The sequence below is a fragment of the Pseudochaenichthys georgianus genome, chromosome 4 (assembly GCF_902827115.2).
Source record: "Pseudochaenichthys georgianus chromosome 4, fPseGeo1.2, whole genome shotgun sequence".
NCBI classification, from domain to species: domain Eukaryota; kingdom Metazoa; phylum Chordata; class Actinopteri; order Perciformes; family Channichthyidae; genus Pseudochaenichthys; species Pseudochaenichthys georgianus.
The window spans coordinates 5,176,259-5,203,960 of NC_047506.1; the positions used below are offsets into that span (position 1 = coordinate 5,176,259).

At 41.2% G+C, this 27,702-nt stretch overlaps 1 protein-coding gene across 1 annotated transcript; it reads left to right on the top strand.

Annotated features, from left to right (window-relative positions):
- ghrhrl (growth hormone releasing hormone receptor, like) lies at nucleotides 1-26,456 on the top strand. Its single transcript, XM_034081734.1, has 13 exons — nucleotides 1-66; nucleotides 9,191-9,296; nucleotides 9,778-9,885; nucleotides 11,519-11,610; nucleotides 12,475-12,578; nucleotides 15,231-15,363; nucleotides 15,488-15,641; nucleotides 17,991-18,051; nucleotides 21,591-21,660; nucleotides 22,728-22,819; nucleotides 23,627-23,756; nucleotides 25,199-25,240; nucleotides 26,105-26,456. The coding sequence occupies exons 1-13, from the start codon at nucleotides 16-18 to the stop codon at nucleotides 26,204-26,206; spliced, it is 1,245 nt and encodes a 414-aa protein (XP_033937625.1). The 5' UTR covers nucleotides 1-15; the 3' UTR covers nucleotides 26,207-26,456.
- The last annotated feature ends 1,246 nt before the right edge of the window (nucleotides 26,457-27,702 follow it).

Genomic DNA, 27,702 nt, shown 5'->3' on the forward strand with positions numbered 1-27,702 from the left:
AGAGGAACCGACAACATGTCCCGTCTCATCGGAGGGATCCTGCTCTCTCTGTGGCTGCCTCAAACTGTGAGTGATACTTTAACTTACCTTTTGTTAACAATGAAAAAAGGTACATTATTATTTTTATTATTATTGCCACATAGAAAACTTTAGGTTCTGTTTTGCAGGGAACTGGCTGATGTGTTTCAAAAACGAGATAAATCTTCAAATGTTACCCTATTTCTCTTTCTTTTCCTCTCCTAGATTTGCATTTGAATTACTTTGCTTTTCACTGAGCTTTAATCAAAATCATCATAACAAACAAACAAACAAACAAACAAACAAACAAACTGTGTGTGCGTGCCCCAGTGTCTGTCTGCAGAATCCTGATCTGCAGCTAATCATTTTCTTATCATTAGCGTGTGTTGCATAATAAACTACTCTGCAGGAGGGTATCAGCAGACTGATCTAAAGCCAGGAGTACTCGATCCATAGGCTCACGAATGAATGTGATGTGAATAAGTATAAAGTGTGTATGTGTGGGTCTCTAGTCTTTACTATTCAATGTGTGGGTGGGTCTGGAGGTGTGTGTGTGTCTTACGTGAGTGTGTGTTGTCTTCTAAATCTAAGAAAAAATGCCAATATCCCATCACACCAGCATGGATTTTCCAATACTGTATTATTTGAAAGTGTTAATATTATCTTTCACATTTAATTAAAATCCGTCTGCTGGAGATTTAGTGCATGTGTGTGACCTGTGGGGTGTGATTATATGTTAACCTTTAATATAAATACACTTTATTGACCACACATGAGAACAAGGATTTCAAGTTTATGTTTCACCATTAAAAAAATTATAAGAAATTCTCTGAACAGGGAGAGCTAGAAAACCCACTGGGCTCATTTGAAGTCTCCACCTTAATAATATTACAACTTGGCAATGCTGTGAAGCACTGGTTCCCAACCTGGTGTTCGGGCCAATGTTGACAGGTGGCGGCCAAGACTCATCTGCTCTGATAGTGTCATTATAAGATTTCAACATGCATAGGAAAATCATAACAAAACTACAACCGGATACTTTAAAGGTCACCCATTATGCAAAATCCACTTCTTCATGTCTCTTCTACATCAACATGTGTCCCCTATGTGGAAAGAGATTCTGAAAGTTTAAGGAACAAAGATTCTCTCTCTTTTTGTCCTGATCCATTTCTATAAAAACCTGTCTGAAAATGAGCTGATCAGATTTTGGCCACTTTGTGATGTCATAACGATGTTTTGTCTTGTGTAACCATTAGCCAATCACCAACCAAGGTACCCCCCCCCCACCTTATCACCTGAATCTCCTCCTAGAGCACCATTGTGTTCTTTGTCCAAATATCTCTCAGAGGGGCGTGGGGAGGGGCTTCTTACTTTCATCTAAAGTAACAGACAGAGAATCAGCACCTTTGAAGCAGGGCTGAAACAGAGGGGATTATGGGTAATGCTGCAATGATCGGTTTGGTGTTTTCTTTTTAAGATATGCTTTTTTTTTTGCGTTCTATCAGATACTTTGAAGATAATCAAAAGGAGGCAGAGGGAATCGAACCCCTGCCAAGGACACTGATCCTCGGCAGTGTCCCAATTGATCACTTTTCTGAGAGTTTAAACAAATTAAAGTGATTTAGAATTCTGCTCCTGATTTTTTATATCTTAACTATTTGTGAGAGTCAGCGTCTCAGTATTTGTGCATCATTTAAACTGAAATGACCTGCTTTATTAAACTCTTTCTCTTCTTCGGCATGTCCTCCACTGTCAGAGCATCAGTATTGAATGAATCTGATGACTCATCCGTATGAAAACAGAAAGGAGCTCACTCTCGAAGGGTTACAATATCCTCCTGGGACCCGAGGAAAAAAAGTGTCTTCCAATTTCCTTTTTTTGTGATTTCCTACCTATTTAGGGTCAAAAAAACATCTTGCAATTTAGACTTTTTTAATTTTATTTTATTTTAAAATGTTACAGTATGTCCACTGTAGAGGACGTCGGGACCATATTAGTTTGAAAAGACAGCCAAAATTAACAGATGGACTATGTAACTTATTATGGTTATAGAGTGATATTAATACAATAATACATTCACCTTTATTTAAAACATGAATAAGTAATTGATCTGAACATTGCTGTTTATTTGGTCAATACAAAACTAGTTTGGTTTTTGGTGAATCTTTCCAGATCTTCAAAGACTTTGTAGTCGATGTGGGAAAGTACCTCATTGACTGCAGTCGGCACGGGCTGTAGGGTCATCTTGACTAGTTTTATGGATGTGGTCTCCATTTGACCTGCTCATAGAAACAAAGCTTGCATTCCTGAGGCAACTCTCATTTTTCATGGCTCCACTTCAAATAAAAACAACAATAAGACATACGTGCTACTCTTGGCCCACAGGGGGCCATGTCTTTCCAGCTCGTCCCTATCTGTCTCTCTGTCTGTATATGTGCGCTCATGGAGCCTCCTGCATCTTTCCCCCCCATCTTCTTGACCCTCTTCTATCCCAGGTGTGACATCCTCATCTCTCTCATCATCTGGTGCAGAAAATGTCTGCTTCAGTTCCGTCTCCTGCAACAATATTGAGTCATAAAGTCCATGAAGACGGTCCTGACGTCCACTAAAATGGACATTTATAAAAGAGCTGTTATTTGAAAACTTGAATTATTTAATTGCTTTCAGAACTAATTATATAGTTCCTCACATGTTAATAAAGAAGAACATACCGGTATATGGTTTTCATGGTAAAAATTACAATTATTCAACAATATTTGACTTCTCCTACTTCTTCTATACAATTTTGTTTTTCGTATGCCAGCCATTTTGGATGAAAAGAAAAAGGAATCTCAGCATGCAATTTTAACCAATGACATATCACTGGAAAGACCAGGATGTCCTCTGTGCAGCACACAGATTGATAGACTAGCTCAAAAGAGTAAAAGGAGATGCATGTTAACAAAATGTCCACTACAGTGGGCTGGGTCCCAGGTTACAGTGACTTTGGATTTATTGTAAAACAGGACAAATCTGTCATATGTGGCGAGAGGAAAGCTATCAACAGCGTGAAGCGAGGCAAAGTGAAAAGAGACCAGGGAGAAAAACACCAAGAGACTTGTGGTAAAGGTCAGGATTTGTTTAAGAGGAGAAAAGCACTTTCTCAGACCTCAGAAGAAAGAGCAGGCGGAGATTTACAAAGGGCGGACGTCATAAAATGTGGAAATATTAAAAGGGGGGGGGGGCCTCATCTTTTCATTGAGAGTTGGGTGGCCTTGTAGGAAAGTCGGTTGCCAAGAGAACATTAGATTTACATATATTAAATCATTTATAAATAATAACAGAAATATATAAAATGACACCAAAAATGTGATTGTATAATGTGAACAAGTGAAGTGTGTGTGTGTGTGTGTGTGTGTGTGTGTGTGTGTGTGTGTGTGTGTGTGTGTGTGTGTGTGTGTGTGTGTGTGTGTGTGTGTCTGTGTGTGTGTGTGTGTGTGTGTGTGTGTGAAAGACAAAGAAGTATTAGTCTTATTTAGTTTAGCTATTTTCTTTTCAAACACACACACACACACACACACACACACACACTTTATTGAAATCCGGAAACTTGGAGTGACTATAGTGTTTTGTGATTTTACAGTTGTATTCACGATGTCTGCTGTGCTGCCTTGTCTTGGCAAATCAACCGTGATAAGTAAGATGTGCAACAAACCGTACACACTCGTATCGACATCCCCATTCCAGCAGCCCTTTTTTATTTGTATCAAAACAGCTTTATTGGGTCATTATTACACGGCCACCTCTCTAATTTCCATAACAGAATAGAGAGGGGAGAAGCAGGCGGATAGGTTCAGTGTGACGGAGAGAGAAGGGAACAGTTCAGAATCTCATCACTTCAGTCCATTCACTGTCACTGCTCAGGACTGTGGAGAATCATAATGAACCACCAGAGTCCATTACAACACACACACACACACACACACACACACACACACACACACACACACACACACACACACACACACACACACACACACACACACACACACACACACACACACACACACACACACACACACACACACACACACACACACACACACACACACACACACACACACACACACACACATTTCAAAAGGAAACAAGCCCATCGGAGCACGATCTTTCTAGAATGTGCGGGTATGATTGAATCAGAACATCCAGCATGTTGTGGCACATCAGTTCTTTCTGAATGTTCGCTGCTCTTGTTTTCTAACGTTGATTATGTTTGTTATTAACTTCATTTATGTGCAAAATAATTGTTTTAATGAGGTGTAAGAGCTCTTTCTCCCTCATGTCCTTCTGTGTCTCACAAAACTTTAGAGAGGAATATTTGTCTGGTCATCTTCTTGGTTGTATATTGAATTTTCCCAAATATATATCGTATATGAACTCAATCTGAATCCCTTCACAAGTAACCAACATATTTAAATACAATAGGCTATATATAGTTCCTTTTGTGAAGGGAGTTATGTGAAAATATCAACACAAGTCTTACATTTGTACGATGCATATATAAAGTGCATAGTGAAGAAAACATATCATTATATTTTATGATATGTAAAACAATTCCTTTCCTCACCGAACTTCAGAAACTGTTTGAATCTTTTATATATTTCTCTCCTGTGCCACAGTTCAGCGGCGGCTAGTGTAAAAGTGCACCTCATTTTCTCCAAATTCAATGGCCTCTTTTTTTAGAGGGGGTAGTTAGTGGATAATGGGCTCTCAGAGAACATTTTACAGCAGACTGCACGCTAACCTCGCAGCGTGAACTGGCCTTTCGTGTTTTTGTTTCATGGTACATAATATCCAGCCTTACCTTATGCAACCCCCCATCGTTCTGTACCCTGATGTCCGTTTATGATGTCTCAATGCTTCATAGTATCTCCCTTTATTCCACCATGTAGTTAAAATGCATGCAACAATTGACTCTTGCTTTGTCCCCCCCCCCCCGCCTTGCTTCCTCTCACCTGCACACTATTGTTGTGTAGAATGAAATATCTTAACAGCATGCCTTTGTATATGAACAGAAACGCCATGGTGTGCCTTTCAGCTGGTGTTCTTGTGCAATGTGCTTTATTGTAACATGAGTGCACACGTCTTTCTGCTTTGAATATAAATGCCCTAACTCTGGCTCTTTCTACTCAACGCTTAAATACAACACAGCTACAGTTTATCAGAGTACATGTCCCACCTTGAAACACACTTACCACCAACCAGCTATACGGGAGGCAGTGCAAACCATGTTTTTTTGTCTCCCTCGCCTGTCTTTGAACAGAAAGAGCAGTAATTGGGGCATCAATTGCACAATGGTACCTCTCATTAAGTTATTAGCATTGCATTAGGAACGATTTTCTCATGTTGCCTTCAAAAATGTTTGCTCCTCGTTGATGGAGGGACAGATGGTTGCATTATCTTTCGACTTATTTTTAGAAAATAGGGGGAAAACATGTTTCCTGTGCTACAACTCTCAGGAGGATTGTGTGTAATTACAACTACTTTTCTGTATAAAGTGGTATGTTATTCTGCACGAGCTTTTCGTTTCTAAAAAAACTATTATGTGTGAATGTGTGTGTGTGTGTGTGTGTGTGTGTGTGTGTGTGTGTGTGTGTGTGTGTGTGTGTGTGTGTGTGTGTGTGTGTGTGTGTGTGTGTGTGTGTGTGTTATTATACTGGGAACATGTTGAAGTAACAAATCGAGGAGAAAGGGGCCGAGGTGCTTTGATTAGCTTTGTATCTACCGGCATCAGTGTGTCAAAGAAATTAATAAATGTATGTTTGAATCTAATCACCCTTTTGAAACTACTGATTTATATTTTTCTAACCTAATCATGATGACAAAACATCTACATTTTGGCAGAGATGGAGCACTCGAGTCTCGAGACTCGGACTTGGACTCGGACTTGGACTCGGACTTGGACTCGGACTTGACTCCGACTCTCCCTGGGTGACTCGGACACTCCTTGGGTGACTCTGACTTGGACTCGGACTTGGACTCGGACTCGGACTTGAACTCGACTCCGACTCTCCCTGGGTGACTCGGACACTCCTTGGGTGACTCGGACTTGGACTCGGACTCGGACTGGGACTCGGACTTGGACTCGGACTCGGACTGGGACACGGACTTGGACTCGGACTGGGACTCGGACTGGGATTCGGACTTGAACTCGGACTTGGACTCGGACTCGACTCCGACTCTCCCTTGGTGACTCGGACTTGGACTCTGACTCGAAAAGTGGGGGCTCGAGAGTGACTTGGACTCGTGAATTGGTGACTTGACTACAACACTGCATTTTGGGCAAACATCCTGCATGTGCCCTGTCAGCACACATTTAGCATTTTATTCTTAATTTCCAAACCTTTTTTTCACCCAGTTCAAATGTTATGCACAACATTATGATGATGAAAAGTTATATCTAGGCTTAATCATTCATGCAATTCCATGAAATGGCTCCAGGTGGGTTTGTTTGGGTGCAGATGTTGCTGTGTCCCCCTCAGAGTAACTCAAAGATCTTGCTGTTAATTAGTTCATGCTGTTGGAAGGCATTCAGAAAGCTGTGGGGGAAAATCTCCAGAGGGAGTGTGTGTGATCCCAGAAGAGTATAGCGTCTGAAGTTTCCCTTCATTAGGAGTTCCCTCAGGTATTTATTTTATTAATATTCGTCTTCTCAAACAGAAATAGAGTGTCAACGTGCAGCCTCTAAACTCCTACTATAAAAAAACTGAATGCCAATCTTTCTCATAATGTTGTGTGTTCACTTCTCTCTTTTTATTTACACACACGCAGACAAAAACTTTCTTCATTCTTGCTGCATCATCCTACACAATCTTAGACACTATTTGAAGAACATGATTGCTTTGAAAAGCTTTTATTTTAATCAATATTCCCATACGTGAACATTTTTGAGAGATATTTCTACTACTTTTTCAACAAAAGTAACTAAAGTACCTACACACTTGAGGCTGCCGCACTTTACACAAATACATCTGTACCGTGTGCGGGCAATTCTCATGTGTTACATTTTCTCATAGACTAAGATCGAGACCATAAATGCAACGGGAATATGTTTACTGCGGTAATAAGTCAAGTGAGACATTACATGTTACTTGTTAGACGCTTTTATCCAAAGCGACTTACATACTCAGTACCGTGGGCAATCCCCACAGGAGCAATTTGGGGTGAAGTGTCTCAGGGACACAACGACATGCTGACTGCAGTGGGGTTTGAACCTGTGAGCCAGATGAATGTGATGTATATGACCCTGTCACCTCTCTTTTATGGAAAACATATAACATCACGGACTGAGAAACATGTTTATTTTAACCCACATGCACAACATTTACAGTACAGCCACACATATGATTACCAGTCTTCATAAGCATAGTCTCTTTTCGTGCAGACTCCCTCCATCCACCCTCTTCCCCACGTTACTCTCCAACATCCGCCTTACATCCTTCCTTCTCCTCTCCAAGAAACAAGACATCCTTAATAGTTTTAGTCTTAGATACATTTCAGCCAACACAATTATTCCGTTTTTATTTGGCGTCGGGAACCGGAGGAATGAGCAGAGACGCAGTAACAGAATGATCTCTGTCGGGCACTAAATGGATAGAGAGACAAAGCCGGAGGCCAGGACAATCATCTCTGTCCATAGGATGCAATCATGTAGGGTTCACTGCACTCCCCCCTCTCTGTGGAGTGAAGTGAGGGATCGTGTTAGTTAATGCCACCGAGGGAACAGGTGAGCTTTGCCAGGAGGTCACAGCGAAGGAAAAGTGAGTCACTGCATTTCAAATGATTTGACCTACAGATGAAATGTCATTGTTATGGAGTTAACCTGTTTAGCCCCGAGCCTGTTTTCAGGTCTCAGGCTCGAAAATGACTTCCCAGAACAAATGACATTATCTTCCCTTCTAAAAGGGTTAAATTAATAATCTGTTTTCTCAAAGTTATGGTAAACCTGTGAGTTGGATGTAGAAAAGTCAGAATCAATATAGATGTTTTTTATTTTAAAGAAAATTCAGATTGAACAAAGTAAAAAAAACTGTAAATTAGTGTCCGTCCAAAAAATCTTTTTTACTTATAGTGAAACCAGTGGTGTAGTAGGCGTTGGACGCGGGGGCGCCGTACCCCCACTTATTTGAAGCGTGATTTCTTTTTTTAATCGTCTAATACATTTAAAATCATTGCCAGTGTTAACAGTTGCAAGTGTGTATTTGTTGTAATACTGACGAAAACATAATAGGCAGATTTCACAGTATTATAATAAAAACGTAGCTCTATGTCCCGCATTTGAGTGACAGTCGCCCCCCCCCCCCCCCCCGTTGACAGTTCACGAGCGCGTCCAGTATGAGTAAGTTTCTGTGCAACACCCCGTTAGCATTTTTCGCTCGTGGCTAATTCATAGGCTCAGCGCTAGCTATGTGTTTTTTTAAAAAAAATTAATAAAAATGATTAGTTAGCTGAGTTTCTTCCCGTTACATGGATATAAAATATTCTTAGTTTATTGAATATCAAGATGCCCTCAGACGCTGTTTCCTGCAGATGACGCGTTTCCCCCCGGTATCGGTGGTGCGTTGTAGAAGAGGTTAAAGACTGAGTGGACACTGATTCAATGTCGAAAAGAGCATCCCTTACTTTCTTTCCTCCTTCTTTCTTTTTGTTCTTCCTTTGTTCCTTCCTTCCTTTGATTCTGTCTTTCTTTCTTACATTTGTCCTTCTTTCCTTCCTTCCTTCGATTATGTCTCTCTTTCTTTCATTCTTTCATCCTTCCTTTCTTCCTTCCTATCTTCCTTCCTCCCTTTCTTCCTTCCTTCTTTCAAGCCTTTCCTTCTTTATTTTGTTCTTCCTATACCTTCGACCCTTTCTTCCTTCATTCCTTTATCCTTCATTTGTTCCTTCCTTCCTTTGATTATGTCCCTCTTTTTTCATTCTTTCATCCTCCCTTTCTTCCTTCCTTCTTTCTTTTGTTCTTCCTATACTTTACCTTCGACCCTTTCTTACTTAATTCCTTTGATTCTGTCTTTCTTTCTTTCTTTCATTCGTCCTACTTTCCTTCCTTCCTTCAACTCTGTCTCTCTCTCTTTCATTCTTCCTATCTTCCTTCCTCCATTCCGTCCTTCCTTCCTTCTTTCTTTCCTGACTCCAGGTTTTGTCGAGCCTTCACCCTGAATGTGAGTTCATATTCCAGCTGGAGAGAGAGGAGCGTCTCTGCCATCAGTTCATCGCCGAGCAGGGCAACACCAGCTCAGAAGGTGTGTGTTCACCCCCCCCCCCATTTGAATCAAGGCGTGTTGAGTACAAGAGTTTAAGCTGGAATAATTGCTTCGCAGAGAGTCATCAGTTGTCACAGTGTCCCCACTGCACTGGGTGATCTATCACTGTGTAGCATCTGTATAGGAGACCATTACGGCTGGTTACAAAAGGATGTATGTATGTAATCTATCTCAAGTGAAAGGTCTCGCTTTGAAACCTACAGTACTTCCTCGTCCTTGTCTTAATACAATTAAAAAAAAAAAAGCAGATGTTATGTCTTTGAAAAATGTAATTGGTGATATCGTGCATTATACACCCCATTTACCTTCACTGTTTCCCCATATATATTTTAACTTTGTGTCGGCGGTGTGTGACAGAGCAAAGCGCATATTAATACCTCTTTATGGAGTTTCTCTTTTGATGTACTACCCTGATAGATACTCAACTAACTTTTTTGTTTTAAACCTTCTTTACGAAAAGGTTGTCAGCCATTCTGGGACGCTGTGGCCTGCTGGCCTCACGCAGCCGTGGGGGAAACCGTGGAGAGAGGATGTCCTGCCGTCTTCTCCCTCTTCAGAAACAACACAGGTGACAAAAGGGGGAGGAGGGGGGAGTGATGTGATAATGAAGAGAGCAGCGGGAGTCAAAAAGGGACATTGTTGCTCTAATGAAAGAGTGTTTCCGATCCGGATCATTTCATGAAGCGTGTTTATTTATTATTACACCGGCATGTCACAGTTGACTGAAATCAAATTAGTTGTTCTGAACAGATAGATGAGCAGCGATGGAAGTGTATGTGGATTGGGAAACCCATGCAAATGTTTTACAAATGAGAAAACAAGGAGTACCTTTTGCGTTATCTGTTGGCGAGGATATGAGTTACAGTTTCTAAAAAAGAGTCTTCAGTGAGGGGCCCGATAGTGGACAGAAAGATTCCCTTGTTAACAACAAGCAAGGATTCAATATCACGAGATAACTATTGTTTTAACAGTAAGAGGTTATCACACAGCACTTTTACATTGCATCGAGCTGACGCTTTTACCCAAAGCGACTTACAATAAGTGCGTTCGACCAAGAAGATACAAACTTGAAGAAAACAGAATCATATAAGTACATCAGGTTTCAGAGAGCCAAAACATTTCAAGTGCTACTCAACTGGCTTTAGGTAAGCCAGTCCTTTATTAGTATATAAGTGCTCTGTTAGTAATTCTATCGCTCGAAGTGGAGTCGAAAGAGATGAGTTTTCAGTCTGCGCCGGAAGGTGTGTAAGCTGTCTGCTGTCCTGATGTCAATGGGGAGCTCATTCCACCATTTTGGAGCCAGGATAGCAAACCCACGTGTTTTTGCTGATGGGAACCTGACGCAGAGCGGAGTGCACGTGCTGTGTACGGTTTAACCATGTTCTGGATGTAGGAAGGGCCAGATCCATTCGCAGCATGGTACGCAGGTACCATTGTCTTGAAGTGGATTCAGCAGTTACTGGAAGCCAGTGAAGGGAGCAGAGGAACGGCGTGGTGTGGGAACATTTCGGAAGGTTGAAGACCAGACTTAAATAAACTACTACAAAATAGTTGAACCCATATTTGGGTCAAAACAGCCAAATAATCCAATGTAATGTTACAGAGAAAGACTTTGGTCCAAGAGGCTCAGAGAGGACATCAATCCTGTGCTGTCAATCAGCAAAACATACATTGTAAAATGTGTTGGTGAGGATAGAACCGTTTCTAAACAACACTTGTCCTTAGAACCAGTGGTGCTTTCAGCCTACATGCTTAATCTAAATGTTCTTAATGTTTTATTTTATTTTGTAAAGCAAAAGGTGTTGTTAAAGGTGCTATATAGATAAACCTGCCTTGCCAAATGTTGCATTCATGTTATATTGCAGGATAGTCAGAAAGATTGCTAACAACAAACAAGGGTTCACCGTCATTGATAACTCGTGCAATTGTGCAGTTCTCGATCAGCAAAAAGTGCAAATAGAAGCCATTTCACATCATTCTGATAATGTTATGCATTAAGAGCGAGGGAGGTGTGTCATTCAGATGAGAGAAAGAAAACGTAGATACCCCAAATGCTGGTTCCCCTGCTGGAAATGGTTTTGTTCCATTACCAGGAAGGTTAAAAACATTTGCTTCCTTCATCTCGACAAGTGGGTGAATATAATCGGAAGGTGATCTCTTTATGGTCGATATCTCTTTGATATCTTGACCTTTCGCCGCAGGTTCAGTGAGCCGTAACTGCACCAGCGGAGGATGGACCAGAGCTTTCCCCCCGTACCACATCGCCTGCAGTGTGGATGATGACATCCCTGAGGTGAGAAATGCCAGGGGCGAAGCAGATAAAGACGTCCGGTCGCAGAATGGGAAATCGAGAGCGTGGGGGTCGAGACAGGAAGAGAAGCAAAAGGAACAAAACAAGCTAAAATAAAAACAAAACGTTCTGGTATAAATAATTGGACAGTCTGACACACTTTAATTGCCCATATTCCATTTTCTTTTTTAGCCTGGTTTAGATTTAAATATATATGCTACCTGCCTCACAGAAGCAGATGAGAAAATATATTCTAATTAGATATTATAAATGTGTCTTATGTAAAAATACTTTTGCAAGGCAGTGATTGAAACAAATGTCACACATCCGGTAATAGCGGAAATTATCTTATTTCACAAAGAGGATGGGGCTTAATCTTGCTGAACAGTGCTTTTGGAGGATAATCATCAGAAAACTGCTTTTGGTGCTTTAGAGAAAGAGCTTTTGTTGTATGTTGAACAAAATACCTTTGAAGTCTTCCTATCGTGTAAAGTCTCTACTGACAAGTGATGATGTAAGTAGCTTTTTGGAGTCGATTCAATAGATTGCTATTCATGTTATATCTCAAAATATGGAGAAAGCGTTCATGCTTTAATGCCACAGACGTCGCGACAATACCATTTGGAGTACGGGAGTTTTCCTGTGATTACGCATCTACACTTACCTTATCTTATCTTACTTACCTTATGCAAACAGAACCTCATTTTAAATCCAGGAAGCGCTTCTACCAAAACATCTTTTGATCTCTTCAAGCCAAATGAGTCCTAAACTTCTCTGCAATTTGGTGCCTTTTTGAGATATTACATTTATTTCACTAGGAGTATTATCCTGTTTTATGCTAAATCTTCTCTTTCCATCTCCTTTCAGACGGAGCAGTCATACTTTGCCACGGTGAAGATGATTTACACCGTGGGCTACAGCATCTCTCTGGCGGTGCTGGCTGTGGCTGTGTTTATCCTGTTGCTCTTCAGGTAAGAACATATTACATTTCAGAAGTAAGAATGGTAGACTTCAATTCAGTTCTATCAGCGTGAAGTACATTTTAGATAACCCTTCAGTCCATTTACCACAGAGAGCGAAGCAAAAGCAATCAGAACATATTATTGCTCGTAAACTAGATAATCCAAGGCACTCTGAGCCAACGTTCCGGGAAAATACCTTTAAACATGACACTTAGTGTGGGCCCAGCCTTTGGCACATTTAAAAGGTTGTTATTGTTATAACAAGTATAGTTTTACACAATAGGATTCATTTGGATTATGCTTGCACTTTCTTGTCAAGGAGTAAGAAGAGAAGATTGACACATATTTCTTTGCGCAAAAGATGAAGCAAGAGCTAACAGGTGATTAGCTTATTATGATTAGCATAATACACTGACAGGCTGGTACTCCCCACGGTGCAAAAAGTGATTAAACCAATACCTCTACATTTTCCAAAAATGCAATATCCTGTTCAAATGCTACTCCTTCCACATCATTTCAGCTAGAGACTTCATTTGTTGAATTCGTACCCAAACAGTTATGTGAAAACGCAAAGTTGTGTTTACATGGTGCACATTTCTTAGCTGCAGTGTAGTTGGCTCCATAGATTCAGGATTTTATGATCTAAATGTTGCCTCACAAGTATATAAACATATTTCTCAAAATGTGTGGAAGAGGGCGTGTCTGTTATGAGAAGTAACAAATAAAACAAAATAAAGAAATAGGTTAATTTGGATTATGCTTGCACTTTCTTGTCAAGGGTAGGAAGAGAAGAATGAAACCTATTTATTTACTCTAAGAATTAAGCAAGAGCTAACAGGTGACTAGCTTATGTTAGCTTAGTTTAGGAGGAAGCAGGTAGCCTGGTGCTCCCCATAGTACAAAAAGTGATTAAACCAATACCTCTCAGCGATACTCAACCCGCGGCTCGCGAGCCGCATGCGGCTCCTTTAAGACTAGTTGCGGCTCTTTTAAGTCCCACTTAAAAAAACCAAAAAAAAAAACATTGTCAGCAGAATTCATCAACATTTCATTATCACTCACAAGTCACACATCAGTCATCACACACATCAGTCTATTAAGCCGCCCCCCCCATCCCTCTGAACAACCAATCACAAATTATTTCAGGTTTCGCGCTCTGATTGCAGGTGCGCAAGATAATTGCTCCGTCACACTGGGAAAACTAGCTTACAGCACTATGAAAAAATGGTAAAGGAATATAGGAAACGAAAATATGAAGAGGAATATCGAACATTTAAAGAGGACTGGGAACTCGAGTTTTTCTTCGTCTCCACCGGTTCGGGAAAATGCATCTGCCTGCTTTGTGACAACGTCATTTCACAATTTAAAAGGTCCAATTTTCAGCGCCATCACGACACAAAACACCCGAAGTTCAGTACCGACTTTCCGAAAGGTGGAGAGTTGAGGGCGGAAAAGCTGGCGAGACTTAAACATAACCGAACTTATTCCACACTAATACGTGTGAAAGAGCGACAGAGGCATGCTGTGATGATCAGTAAACATGCTGTCTGTTATCTGTTGTTATGGGCAGTCAACAATGTGTGTTTTGTGGTTGCAGTGAAAATAATAAATCACAGTTATTGCACTGTACATTATGCTTTTCATTCCTTAGTAACATATTACTATTATCCATATTCTCAAATGCATAATAGTTTCAGGGAGGAAAGGAGCGTTTTTGGATTGTGGCTCTTGCAAAAATATTTTTCGTCAATGTGGCTCCTGATTAGGACAAGGTTGAGTACCACTGCGTCTACATTTTCCAAATGTTGTATATCCTACTTTTTAAATTCGTACCCAAACAGTTATGTGAAAACGCAAAGTTGTGCTTACATTGTGTACATTTCTTAGCTGCTAGCTATAGTGTAATCTGGTTGGTTCTATAGCTTCAGGTTTTGATTTCCTCAACTAAATGTTGCCTAAAAAGTATATAAACATATTTCTCAAAATGTGTAGAAGAGGGTCGTTTCTGTTGTGAGAAGTCAAAGTCAAAAACTAAAATAACTATAATTAAATCTGTTGACATGGTGTTATGAGGAATAATACCCTCATTTCCGTCCATAATCCAATACGTGCTTCACCTTTATCTGTGTCATGCTTCTCAGTTTCAATAATTCCTGTTTTGGATTCGGACCCTCGTTGACATGGATCTAACAGCTGATATAGTCCACTTAGCAGCTGATTGGCACAAAGTCAAGGGTCTTCCCATCCCACAGAGCCAGGCCAGGCCAAATAACAAAGTGGCGAGAAAGCCCTCATGACATTTTCTGTGTGCAGCTGTGCGGTTTCATTAATCAGTTGTTGGTGTAATCTATTTAAAATCGCAATATCAAAACTTGCATGTCTTTTTGAATGATCAGTTTTTGATTTTGACCTTACACTAGGCCTTTTCAACGGTTTTATTTTCTTAGGGTCTGAACCTTTATCTCTGAGCTGATATAATGTGTAAACTGCCTCTCAAAACATGCACACCATGGCATATTGAGCTATTAGTAAGCGTAACAAAGTACTGAAACAATTTGTTGTGAAGCAGAACTTATTTTGACCATTTGGACAACTTGTATGCTTGTATCAGACAACACTCCCGTACTTTTACTACATGTATCTTACCTGATATTTCAACAGGAGGCTGCGTTGTGCCAGGAACTTCATTCACATCCAGCTCTTCATCTCATTTATCCTCAAAGCTGTGGCTGTGTTCATAAAGGATGCAACTCTTTTCTCGAGTGAAGACACGAACCACTGCACCCTTTCCACGGTAGGAGAATGAAAAGAGGTTCTTAGTTGCATAAAGAAATTCCCATCGGCAGATTCCCCATTGATCTCATTGCATATCCCTCCTTATAATCCACTCTGTGTCTTCCTTTCTTTCTTTTTTCCAGTTTGCCTGTAAGGCCTCTGTGGTCTTCTGTCACTATTGTGTAATGTCCAATTTCTTCTGGCTCCTGGTGGAGGCGCTTTACCTCAACTCCCTGCTGCTTTCGTCCTTTTATCACAGCCGCCCATGCCTCTGGGGCTTCAGCCTGCTGGGATGGGGTGAGAGAACTTAACATGCAGTTACCTCCACTTATGTTACGCTGACTGAGCGACAACACTTCCTATAACTTAAAGGTCTCCTATCATGCACCATGCCTTAATGTCCTTTATACATACATATGTGTCCCCGGGGGGTCAGGGAACTCACAAAGCGTCAGAAAACAAAACCCTCTCTCTTTTCCTCCGTACCCAAATCTCTAGAAACGGGGGAACAACGGAGCTGATCCAGATTTGCTGCCAATATGACGTAATATCAGAAATGTGGACCCACGGCACTATCAGAAACAATACACAACCTGTTTTGGACGTAATATGTTCTTTTACATTATCAAGCATCGCTAACACTCAGAGCTAACCTGTACTGGAGAGAGCATGTGTAAAGAAGCAGGAAATAAAAAGGGAACTCACCTCGTGGTAAACCCGCACGAAAATAAGTATTTGAGCGCCATACTGTTTCAGAAATAATCCTTGAAGTGGTTTGGAACATCTTTAAGTCGCCAAGAGGCTAAGTTTGGCTAATACCCTTGACTCGTTACAAAATAGAAGTCTGTGCTGATTTTCATATTTCTATGATGATAATAATAGAAATGATAAACTCAGGCTAAATAAGTATTTTTGCTTTGGTTAGTTTTTGAGATATACTAAAAATACTTCTTTTATACTTGGTCCGCAGTGGAAAAGGTAGAAAACATTTGTCGGTAACGGGTGATTTAAGGGGTAAAAAAAGTACACCAACAGAAAAATAAAAAGACTGTTATTTATATTTTACAGATACTTGAGTTGTACATGTATTTCAGCTCAATGCGAGTTACACTTATACGGAAGAAGAGACATGTTAAGATATAACTGTTGCCTGAATAGTCTTTGTTGGTTTTTGTAAGCAAAACACTGTTTATTCTGTGCATGCAGCTTAGTGGTGTGGGGGAAACTTCTGAAGCAATTGGAAACAGGACTCTGAGAGACACGAGGAGAGCTGGAGCTTTGATGGCAAACACTCACGGTTTATTTGGAGTTACGGCCGGATAATTGACAAGACAGGTCGTGTGTCACGAGTTGACACGGCGGCTGCCAAACCAATTCTGAAGAACTCTTTCTGCAGCTCGAGGTTTCAACTAGCTCGGAGTGTAGTAATCAACATTCTTCATCAGCGAGACTAAACATTATGGACCCAGAATCTAACGAGAGCTCTCGTCCATAGGAAAGAATGTGTGCCAGGGAGCCTACGTCCCTGAACAGTAAACTACCTCATGGCGGCTTGTGCTCTGTCATAGACTGGCAACAACAATGCCCCCAAGCTGCTCCTCCTTAAGAGAGATAGCAGCAATACCCAAGGCCGTAGATCAGTGCCGTGGGAAAGGAGACAGTGAGAAGAGAAAATGATTAACTGTGTCGAAGGTTGAATACCTAAGCAAATTATTCCCTAACAAGTAGTACATGTTGCACAGAATACATTTCTGATATTTGTTATCTTAGAAAAGATATGTGTTTGTTAATATGTCTATACTTTGATGCTTCAGGCTGTTCTTCTTCAGAAAAAGTCGCATTGCAGTTTCCAGTTATTTTGGAAACTATTTGCCAATTCAATTCACATGAACAGTTTCTTTATGTTTCAATCGACAAATGATTATAGACAATTTATTTTCGCATCTCTAAGTGTTTGACCAATCACCACACAGCCGGCAAGCTAACCAAGGGTGAAAAGAGCAAACATATGTCCTCTTCACCTTGAATTATTACCCAATAATTCTATTATTTTTTATTGCCAAACATAGTGCTAAAATATATCACACTGACCACTCTCATCAACCTCATGACATGGGGCCTAAGATGTGTTTTTAATTGTGCCTCCTCCCCAGAAAGCAGATGACTGATTTAAAACCCATTTTGCAGGATAGTTACATTTGTATTCCAGTCCTGCTGTGATCCAAAAAAAACCTGTCTTTAGGGACAACAAGAGGCAGACAGATTTAGTTTTGAACAGCCAGAAACTGCCATGGCTCAATGGCATCAGCCGTAATTAGGAAACAAACTGAATCAAAGTGTAAACTCCCATGGCAGTCACTGCTAATGTATTAAATTGTGTTTGTGGGTTGGATGTTTCCGTCACTAAACTTTCCCCAATTACGATAGAAATACTGCAATTTGTCCTAGTGGCTGCAAGGCAGGGAATAGACATATTGTAGATCTGTAGTGCAAAGAATATTCCCTTTGCGTTGAGTTCTTACTGAATAAATCAATACAGATATTACAAAGGATGTCATTCAACAGGCGCACACTCTGCTAACTCTATGAATATGTTTATTGATCGCCTCTCCCTGACATTAGTTTTGCTTCTCTGCTTTTCCAAAGGTGTACCTGTGCTCTTCATCGTCATGTGGATTGGATCCAGGGTGTATTTCGAGGACACAGAGTTTGTATACACTCCCATTTATATCGCCCCAAGCACAGTTCAGTCAGACAACTCATGTGTTTCTTTAACATGTTTATTAGAAGCAGCATATAGTTGAGTTTGGCGTCTAGGCTCGGGCCTCATCGCTCCACAGATACACATAGCACGATGAGTGATGATTCAAGGAGACATGTCATGGCCATTTCCACTGATCATAATTCCATTGTTGAGGTCTAGAATATATTTATATTGTGCAATGTTCCAAACTCACATTGTTTCTCAAACAGCATCTCTGTAAACTACGTGTATTCACTGAATTTCACTCTCTGCCTTTAACGGCTCGTTGTAGCTCCAATAGCTCCAGCCCCCACCCTCCCTGTGAGCACAGTGCGCTCTGATTGGTCGGGACGTTGTGAATCGCGCTGAGCTCCGTGGAGGTGTGGTTTCCTTGTTTAGCGATACACAGCGAAACATAGCCAAACTCATCCTGAGCACACACAAAGTCACAGCCGAAGTAAAAACAATAAGTGTGGCTTGATATTGAGTAAGCAAAAGGTTGATAACCGCTGTGAGAATGGGTCTGCAGGGAGAATTTTGCTGCGATCCCAACTGTCTGTTATCAGTCTGCAGCCAGGGAGGAGAGATCAGCAGAGCTGCCTGCACAGTGTGTCTGTGTGTGTGTGTGTGTGTGTGTGTGTGTGTGTGTGTGTGTGTGTGTGTGTGTGTGTGTGTGTGTGTGTGTGTGTGTGTGTGTGTGTGTGTGTGTGTGTGTGTTGTGTGTGTGTGTGTGAGGACTATAGCATTACTATACTTGTGGGGACCTAAATCTGTTTACATAGTCACGTGTGGGGACTCGCCTCCCCTATGGGGACACATTGGAGGTCCCCATGAGGGGGATCATTAATTTTAGGGTGAAGACTTGGTTAGGTTTAGGGTTAAGGTTAAGGTTAAGGGTTACGGTTAGGCATGTGTTGGTTATGGTTAAGGTTAGGATAAGTCTCTAGGGCAGTGTTTCTCAAACTTTTTCATACCAAGGACCACTTAACCAATAAAAAAACACTTGCGGACCACCTAACTCCACAAATATCCCAAAACACATCGTTTTTCTAGAACAGATTATAAATCGCCTGAAAATGGTACAAACAAGTGACAACATGTGTGATGAAGGTGTTGCCCTGGGCTTTATCATGCAAGAGAAAGTGAAACTTAAGCTCGTTCCATTGCGGAGATATTCCCGCGAGAGTGCGGAAAACTTAAATGTATTTATTTATTTCAAATGTGAAATGTTACTAATATACTCACGGACCACTAGGGAGCGCTCACGGACCACCAGTGGTCCACGGACCACACTTTGAGAAGCACTGCTCTAGGGAATGCATGTAAGTCATTGCAATGTCCTCTGAAGTGATGTATACATGGTATGTGTATGTGTGTGTGTGTGTGTGTGTGTGTGTGTGTGTGTGTGTGTGTGTGTGTGTGTGTGTGTGTGTGTGTGTGTGTGTGTGTGTGTGTGTGTGTGTGTGTGTGTGTGTGTGTGTGTGTGTGTGTGTGTGTGTGTGTGTGTGTGTGTGTGTGTGTGTGTGTGTCGGCGCACTAACACCAGCATCCTGGAGGAGGCTGACATTCCCACCATCACTGCCACCATTGCCTAAAACCAGCTCAGATGGACTGGCCATGTTAAAGGGAAACGGGCCCCTGGAGGCCAAAAGAAGAGGTACAAAGATAACATAAAAACAAACCTAAAGAAGTGCCACATAGACCTAAAAGCTTGGGAAGACATGGCAACAGACAGGGCGACCTGGAGAACCCTTGTCCGTGAGGGTGCTGCACTATATAATGATGACCTCTGCCATGCTGCACAAGACAAGCGCAGACTCAGGAAGGAGAGAGCAACCACCAAACAGGTCCAACCCAAACCCTCCACCACTGCATTCCCATGTCCACATTGCACAAGAATAATCGGGTCCAGAATCGGCCTCTATGCCCACCTGAAGACCCACAAGGACCAAGAAGGAGGACAGTCATACTCGACTACGAGTGACCGTCGATGATGATGATGATGATGATGATGATGATGATGATGATAGTGTGTGTGTGTGTGTGTGTGTGTGTGTGTGTGTGTGTGTGTGTGTGTGTGTGTGTGTGTGTGTGTGTGTGTGTGTGTGAGGAAGTCCATGGATTGGTTAATTTGGACCAATCAGCCTGGTCATAGCTCTGGGCGTGGCTACTGGGTATTCAGACGTCACAATGCCCAGGAAGAACATGAGAAATCTCCAACGAGGCGTTTTGGGGAGGTCTTTTCTGTGTTACGGAGCGTCCACACTACAGCTTCAAAAATAGCTTGGAGCTGGGCGTGTCTGGAGCTTGGGGATTTTATTCAAGCAACACGGCCAACAACCAATCACATGAATCTCCCGCCCCCGACATACAAAGCAAAAAACCCCGGGGATTGCATGGGAGCAATATATATATAAACTCCCCAAACAGGCGAAAACCTACCAGTTTCCCCCACTGTCTCTGCCACCTCCCTCCATGCCTGGTTCCTCCGGTTTGTATCCCGGTAGGTGAAGAGGGTCTGGTCATACAAAACCGGGTGATTTGCTACGGCGATAGTTAGTTTCTCCTCCGACTTTTTTTGAAATATAGAAATGAACGGCGGGATATCTCTCCCAGCTTAGACGCGGTTTGATTGGCTACGGCTTCAGCTGTCAGATTTTGGGAAACGGGATTTGATTGGCTGGCGCTGGCTACTCCGGCGTCTCCGGCGTCAGAAGTTGAACATTGTTCAACTTCTGTCGCCGGAGACGCCTGAGACGGACCGCTCTGCTACCCACAATTCAGTTCGGCAAAAAAGCGAGGCTACGTGACGTCACCCCATTGAAAGTGAATGGGCAGATTGGAGCTTTCGACGCTGTCGACGCTGTAGTGTAGACGGGCCGTTAGAGTTGTACTCCCTACAGGGTGTACTTTGAGGGTTTTTGACTCTGCACACCGTTTACATGCATAAAAACCTTCATAACACACAAGGGGACGGGTAATAACCGGAAAAGCATGACATTTCTCCTTTAAATAACTAACCCCCCGAGCCTACAGGTGGAAGCTGGGGTGGTGGTGGGGCAGCAAGCAGCAGCGACGTGGAGGTATCTGCAGCAATAGCAGCAGCAAGCAAAGCATGGAGAGAGATCCGGCAGGTTAAATAGAGCGGCTTATTAAGGAGACTCTGTTTGGTTGGTTGTAGAGTGGCAAGGGGCGTTATGTATGAATGCAGCATAAGTGCTCGAAGTTGACTGCCTGAACTAGCTCGCAGGCTTCGCCCCATTTATTTCTTATAAATATATGTTATTTTTACAGCACAGCAACTTAACAACAGTGTTTAGCATTTTAGCATCGGTTTCGGATGAAGAAAAAAACCCTTACGAGGAAATGTGTAATTCGCACTCACTTTGTACTCATGACTATTTGTTGCTGGTTATGAATTGATTTACCATCATTGTACATCACACCCTGAAATAACTGCAAATGGACTCAAGCGCGCATTTCATAATGTCTTTCTATATTAGATGCTGGGATATCAACGAGGACTCGCCCTATTGGTGGATCATCAAGGGACCGATTGTTGTGTCTATCGCGGTAAATGCTCACATTGTGGGAAACCAGCTAAATGACAGACTCTTAACAATGCTTGAGACAGATTACAGATTGCTATGCAGATGTGTACTTTCTTTTTAGAGATGAGAAATTATATGGGACCTTTTTTTTGTGTCCTTACATCAATCCTAATCAATTACACACTTGGCTACCCATATTTGTTATCACAGTATTCAATAATCAACTTATTGTAAGTGGAGCAATTTGCACAGGAGCAATTTGCAGTGAAGTGTCTTGCCCAGGGACACAACGACATGCTGACTGCAGTGGGACTCGAACTTGCTATCCCCTGATTCGAAGTCCATCACACTATCTACTGAGCCACAGCGCTAAGTCATTCTGGATCTGATCTGAAAAAGTGAAAATGATTAAGACACATATCATATAGAAGAATAAAAGTTACAGTGCATTGTAAGATATAACCAGTTATTTGATTTAATAAACGGTAACAGCAAAAATGAATTGTTAACATTACATTTCATTTAGCTGACGCTTTTATCCAAAGCGACTTACAATTACCGAGACATTCTCCCTGGAGTAACTAAGGGCTAAGTGCCTTACTCAAGGGCACACTAGTGGTGGTGTATTTGAACTCACAACCTTCCGATCTTCAGCCCACCTCACTATCCATAGACCACCACTACCCTTAAAGGTGGGGTAGGTAAGTTTGAGAAACCGGCTCGAGATCGCTAGAATTTGAAAATACACAACCGGAGAAAATCTGCCACTTCCTCATAGAGCCCCTCCTCCAACACACACGAACGCGCACATGACCAATGAGGGCACGAGATAAGTTTGTGCCCCGATGGAAGGCTGACAGGCAGGTAGGCCATCGTTGTTGTACTTTTTACAGTATTACGGCTTCTACAGATGAAATTTTGTTATGGATTTTTTGTCAAAGCACTTAAGATATTCATTGCTATCGGGATGTTAAGAGCATTCCATAGAAAATATCAAAAAGTGTATCTCGAGCCGGTTTCTGAAACTTACCTACCCCACCTTTAAGTGTTCATTTCTTAATTTTTCTCTCGTAACCTTTGAATCAACAGGTTAATTTCCTGCTCCTCATGAACATCATCCGGATCCTGATACAGAAACTGAATCCTCGTCTGATCCAGTTCAACAACTCGTCTCAGTACAGGTAATGTTTGTCTGCAGAATCATCCAGTACCTCCTCCCTCAGTCACGACACCATGTCTCACTTTCGTCTTACACAGAGTTGGAGTTTCAATATTCGGCTGTGTTACTTGTTTATCTTGAGCTATTAGGCTTTTAAATTCTGACGGACACATTTTCAAATAGTCTTCACTCTCTTTGAAACCTTTTTACTGCGACGCTTTGATGTGGGGAGAGATGCAAATTGAGGGAAAACGTTTGAGACACCACACTCTGCTATGTATTATTCAGTCACTCACTACTGCAACTCAAACTAGTCAGTCTGGCCACGTCTACCTTTCCACCTCATTGAATCACAAATAAATGAAACTAATTGGCTGAAAGTGTTCAGGGTCATCATGCATATGCAAATTGTATAAAAGTCACACCAAAGGCTTGTAAATAGAGTAATTGAGAGTGATATTTCCCCCATATAAGAACATTAACTGCGCACTCACATTTGTTTATCCTCACTTTGAACGACGCCCCTGCCTCACCTTGCACCTCATCAACAACACTGTGTGCAGACTGGCAGACACACACACACACACACACACACACACACACACACACACACACACACACACACACACACACACACACACACACACACACACACACACACACACACACACACACACACACACACATCCTCTCCTGGCACCTGAAGATTAGCGTGTCTGCGTAGAGGATGCTAACCAGAGTAGCATTCAGATTAGACAGAAAGACTCCCTGTGGTAGCTTCACCTTCTGCATCTCCCCCCCCCCCCCCCCCCCCCCCTCTGTGCAACAGGCGCCTCACTAAGTCGACCCTCCTCCTCATCCCTTTGTTCGGTACGCACTACATGGTCTTCAATTTTCTGCCTGACTACTTCAATGTCAACCTGCGCCTCTGTATCGAGCTCTGCATGGGATCCTTTCAGGTACACACACCGATAAACATATATATAAACACTCAATATGCTGACAGGAAGATAGTGTGCCTGCTCAAATACCATGAAAACACACACACACACACACACACACACACACACACACACACACACACACACACACACACACACACACACACACACACACACACACACACACACACACACACACACACACACACACACACACACACACACACACACACACACACACACACACACACACACACACACACTCATGTATGTTGGTCTATGTGTTTCTTTGTTAACCTCTTTGGGTTGTTTGGGCTATATAAATGGAAAACTCTTACAACTCTAAACAATATATTAGATCAATTGTTGACATTATTTATTGAGAATAACGTTAAAGATTCATTGGATTCGGTTTTTTTTCTGCACTTGCAGTAAATTAGAAGTGCTCATTACCAAATCTATTGAATAAGGTAATAACACTTAAACTTAAAATGGTCTTTTCTCCCAGACAGCTTATGTAAACCAGACTTAGAGTCTCCAGCCATGCTAACTGTGGGGCTTTAATGAGCAGCGTTATGAACATGCTGATAGTAAAGCCTGTAGTCTTAGCTAATTCGCACTTACAGTAAAAGAGCTGGGATTGCCACTACTTTACCAGGTATTTGGTCGTAAAAAAAAAGTTTGAAGCTTTCTGTCCCCAGAGTCAGAACTAAACATGGAGAAGCAGCGTTCAGTTATTATGCTTCAAACATCTGGAACAAACTCCCAGAAACCTGCAGGTCCGCTACAACTCTGACTACTTTTAAATCCAGGCTGAAGACTTTTCTTTTTGCCGCTGCTTTTAATTGAACTGTTCACATCTTAAACTGCACCGTAACTTTTATCCATGTATTTTTTCTTTTAATGTTTATTTTATTAGCTTTTCTTTTTAATGACTGGTTTTAAATGCCATTTTCTTAATGTCTTTCGTTTTTTGTAAAGCACTTTGAATTGCCTTGTGTTGAAAGGTGCTATATAAATAAACTTGCCTTGAAGTGAAATTCGAGCTGTTAGAGTCAAGGGATCACCAAAGTGATAAAGAAACTCATGCTGGGGTGGTGTTGCATATCTGTTCTAAAGATTATTAATAGTAATTGTCCCACAAGTATTTCATAGGCTAGTAACAAAGGTGCATCATTTGCTCTGACCTAGGCTTTTGGTTATACAGTATAAGAGTTTAACAAGTAAGTCCAATTTAATTCTATATGTTTTCGTTTACAGCTTTTTATTTAGAGTATACATTGCTTATATAGCACATTATACATTTATTACAGTCATTATACTGTCAGAGTTTTCCTGACCTGTTTTTACTTTTCCAGCTCTTTGAAGCTATCATTTGTCAATCGATATTTAGGCTATGAATCCTTTTAATGATGTGGACTATTCCTAAATGTGTATGACTAAAACCATCTCTCTTACAGGGGCTCCTTGTTGCGATCCTCTATTGCTTTCTCAATAAAGAGGTCAGTACAAGCCTCAACACTCATGTATTTACTATTACATGTTCACCAAAGCACGCAGATAATTTACAGCTCTCTGTTGCATAATAAACAAGAGTAACATGATACCAGTGAGGATGAGTGGGTCTGAGATTTCAGGGCTGAAAAAACTATATAATTTACGCCTCTCTTTCCCTCATTGCATAAGCAAACAACCTTGAGAACATATTTAACCAGCAAGTACACAGACACTGTCTCAGTACACAATAACTCATCTGCCTGGTGTATTAGGGCCTCATGGGTAGTACTTGGAAGACACATAATTATTACACACACTAATGGAATCCAAATCTGTATCCTCTGATAGATTCAAGACACCGAGTAACACAATACAGCTGGGGTTTATTAGTGAAGGATGTTTTAGGGAAATGTATGATATCTAAAGCTTTACATTTCACCTATACCCCAATAACATGGCGAATACTATACTTTAGATGACTTGAGTGGTGAAACGGAAATACATTTTCAAATTGTGTGTAATTTGAAGTTAATGAAATACGTTAATATTTTTGGAAAAATGTCTGGTACTGGTAACCATTGGACAGATAGAGCTGTGTGCTAAGCTAAGCTAACCAGCTGCTGCTTACATACAACAGAAATATATGAGAGGGGAATCAATCTTCTTGTAAATGTAAATGTGTGTCCTTAAACGTCAAACTATTGCTTTTCAGTATATTACATCACAGTATATGCTATGGTTGTTGTTTTTTAAATCATAAACCAATAGCATAACTGTTCAAACACATATACGAGTTGCAACTGCATCATCTTACAAGTTTGAAATCCTCTCAATATTGTGTTTTCTGTATGCCTATGTTCGCTTGCCAGGTCCAGAAAGAGGTGCACATGCAGTGGCTGAGGTGGCTGGAGCGGAGCTATGGTGTGGTGTCACCAGCTGCTAAATGCAGTCAGATGGACACACCCTTCTAGTGATGGTCTTCACCCTCCACCCACAGCTCCTCTGCTCATTGTGAAGTCCCACAGGATTGCCTTTGTGTGTGTCATGTTCTGCAATAGGCTGCACAGTATGCACAATAGTGGTTTAAAGCCAAGTCTGTACATTTATAAACCATTCAAAAGATGACCTTTTTAAAGACTGCTCCAGAAAGAAGGATGACATTTCATGACATTATACACACGCATTTTAGAACAGATCCTGCCAATTTAATTTCCCTTGAGTCACTGTGTCAACAACTTCCCCTTCCAGATTTCCTCGGGCCCCTCTCTGGTTTTATTAAAGAATAAAGAGTATGTGAAGCTGAGCGCTTACCCTGATGATTAAGGAATAATCAATTATGTAAACCGTTTCACCGGATATGGCTTTTTAGGAACCAAGAAAAACACTATTGAGGGTGGTGGATGTCGTCTCTATGTCGATGCTAAAGTTAGATACAGTAGATTAAATTCCATTTATCACTGTTGCTGTAGCGTAACCTGTTGAAAATGTAATAGACACAAATGATTAATCACTCAGTTGACTCAAACAGAAATTAAAATGGGTTATTACTGTCCTTGGGCAAGACACTTCACCTGAACTTGCTCCTGTGGGTATTGTCCACAGTTTCTGACCATTGCATGTATGATATATGTGTAATGTGTGTATATGTAAAGCGCTTTGAGTCATTGAAAAAGCGCTATAATGAATGTAAGGAATTATTATTATTATTATATAATTCAACAGCAGTATAACATTGCACTACATAATTCATATTTGAACTTAGATTGATTATTTTGAGTTGTCTAGCACAGTGCTTCTCAAAGTGTGGTCCGCGGACCACTGGTGGTCCGTGAGCGCCCCCTAGTGGTCCGTGAGTATATTGGTAAAATTTCACATTTGAAATAAATACATTTATTTAAGTTTTTCGCACTCTCGCGGGAATATATCCGCAATGGAGCGAGCTTAAGTTTCACTTTCGATTGCATGATATAGCCCAGATAAGCACCTTCATCACACATATTGCCACTTGTTTGTACAATTTTCAGGCGATTTGTAAAAAACGATGTGTTTTTGGATATTTGTGGAGTTAGGTGGTCCGCGAGTGTTTTTTTATTGGTCAAGTGGTCCTTGGTATGAAAAAGTTTGAGAAACACTGGTCTAGCACACAGGGAGATGAACTGTAAGTGTGTATGTATATATTTATTCACTGAGCAAAATTATTTCTTTGTTTTTATATAATATATTAATTCAAAGTGCGTACAAATTGATACCTTAATGGCAGCTTAATGAATGAAGTCTGCTCATGATACACATTAGTGACAGCTGCTATATGTGTGTGTTTTTTGTTCGCTTGTTCAGTGTAACCTCCTCCACCTGTAACCTTTAGATCGTTGACACACTGGTGAGAGTTGAGCAGCTTCTCACCTGTTGTGTGGTTTGATGTCATGAACACAATACCATGAACATAAACTTGATCATGGTAATTATT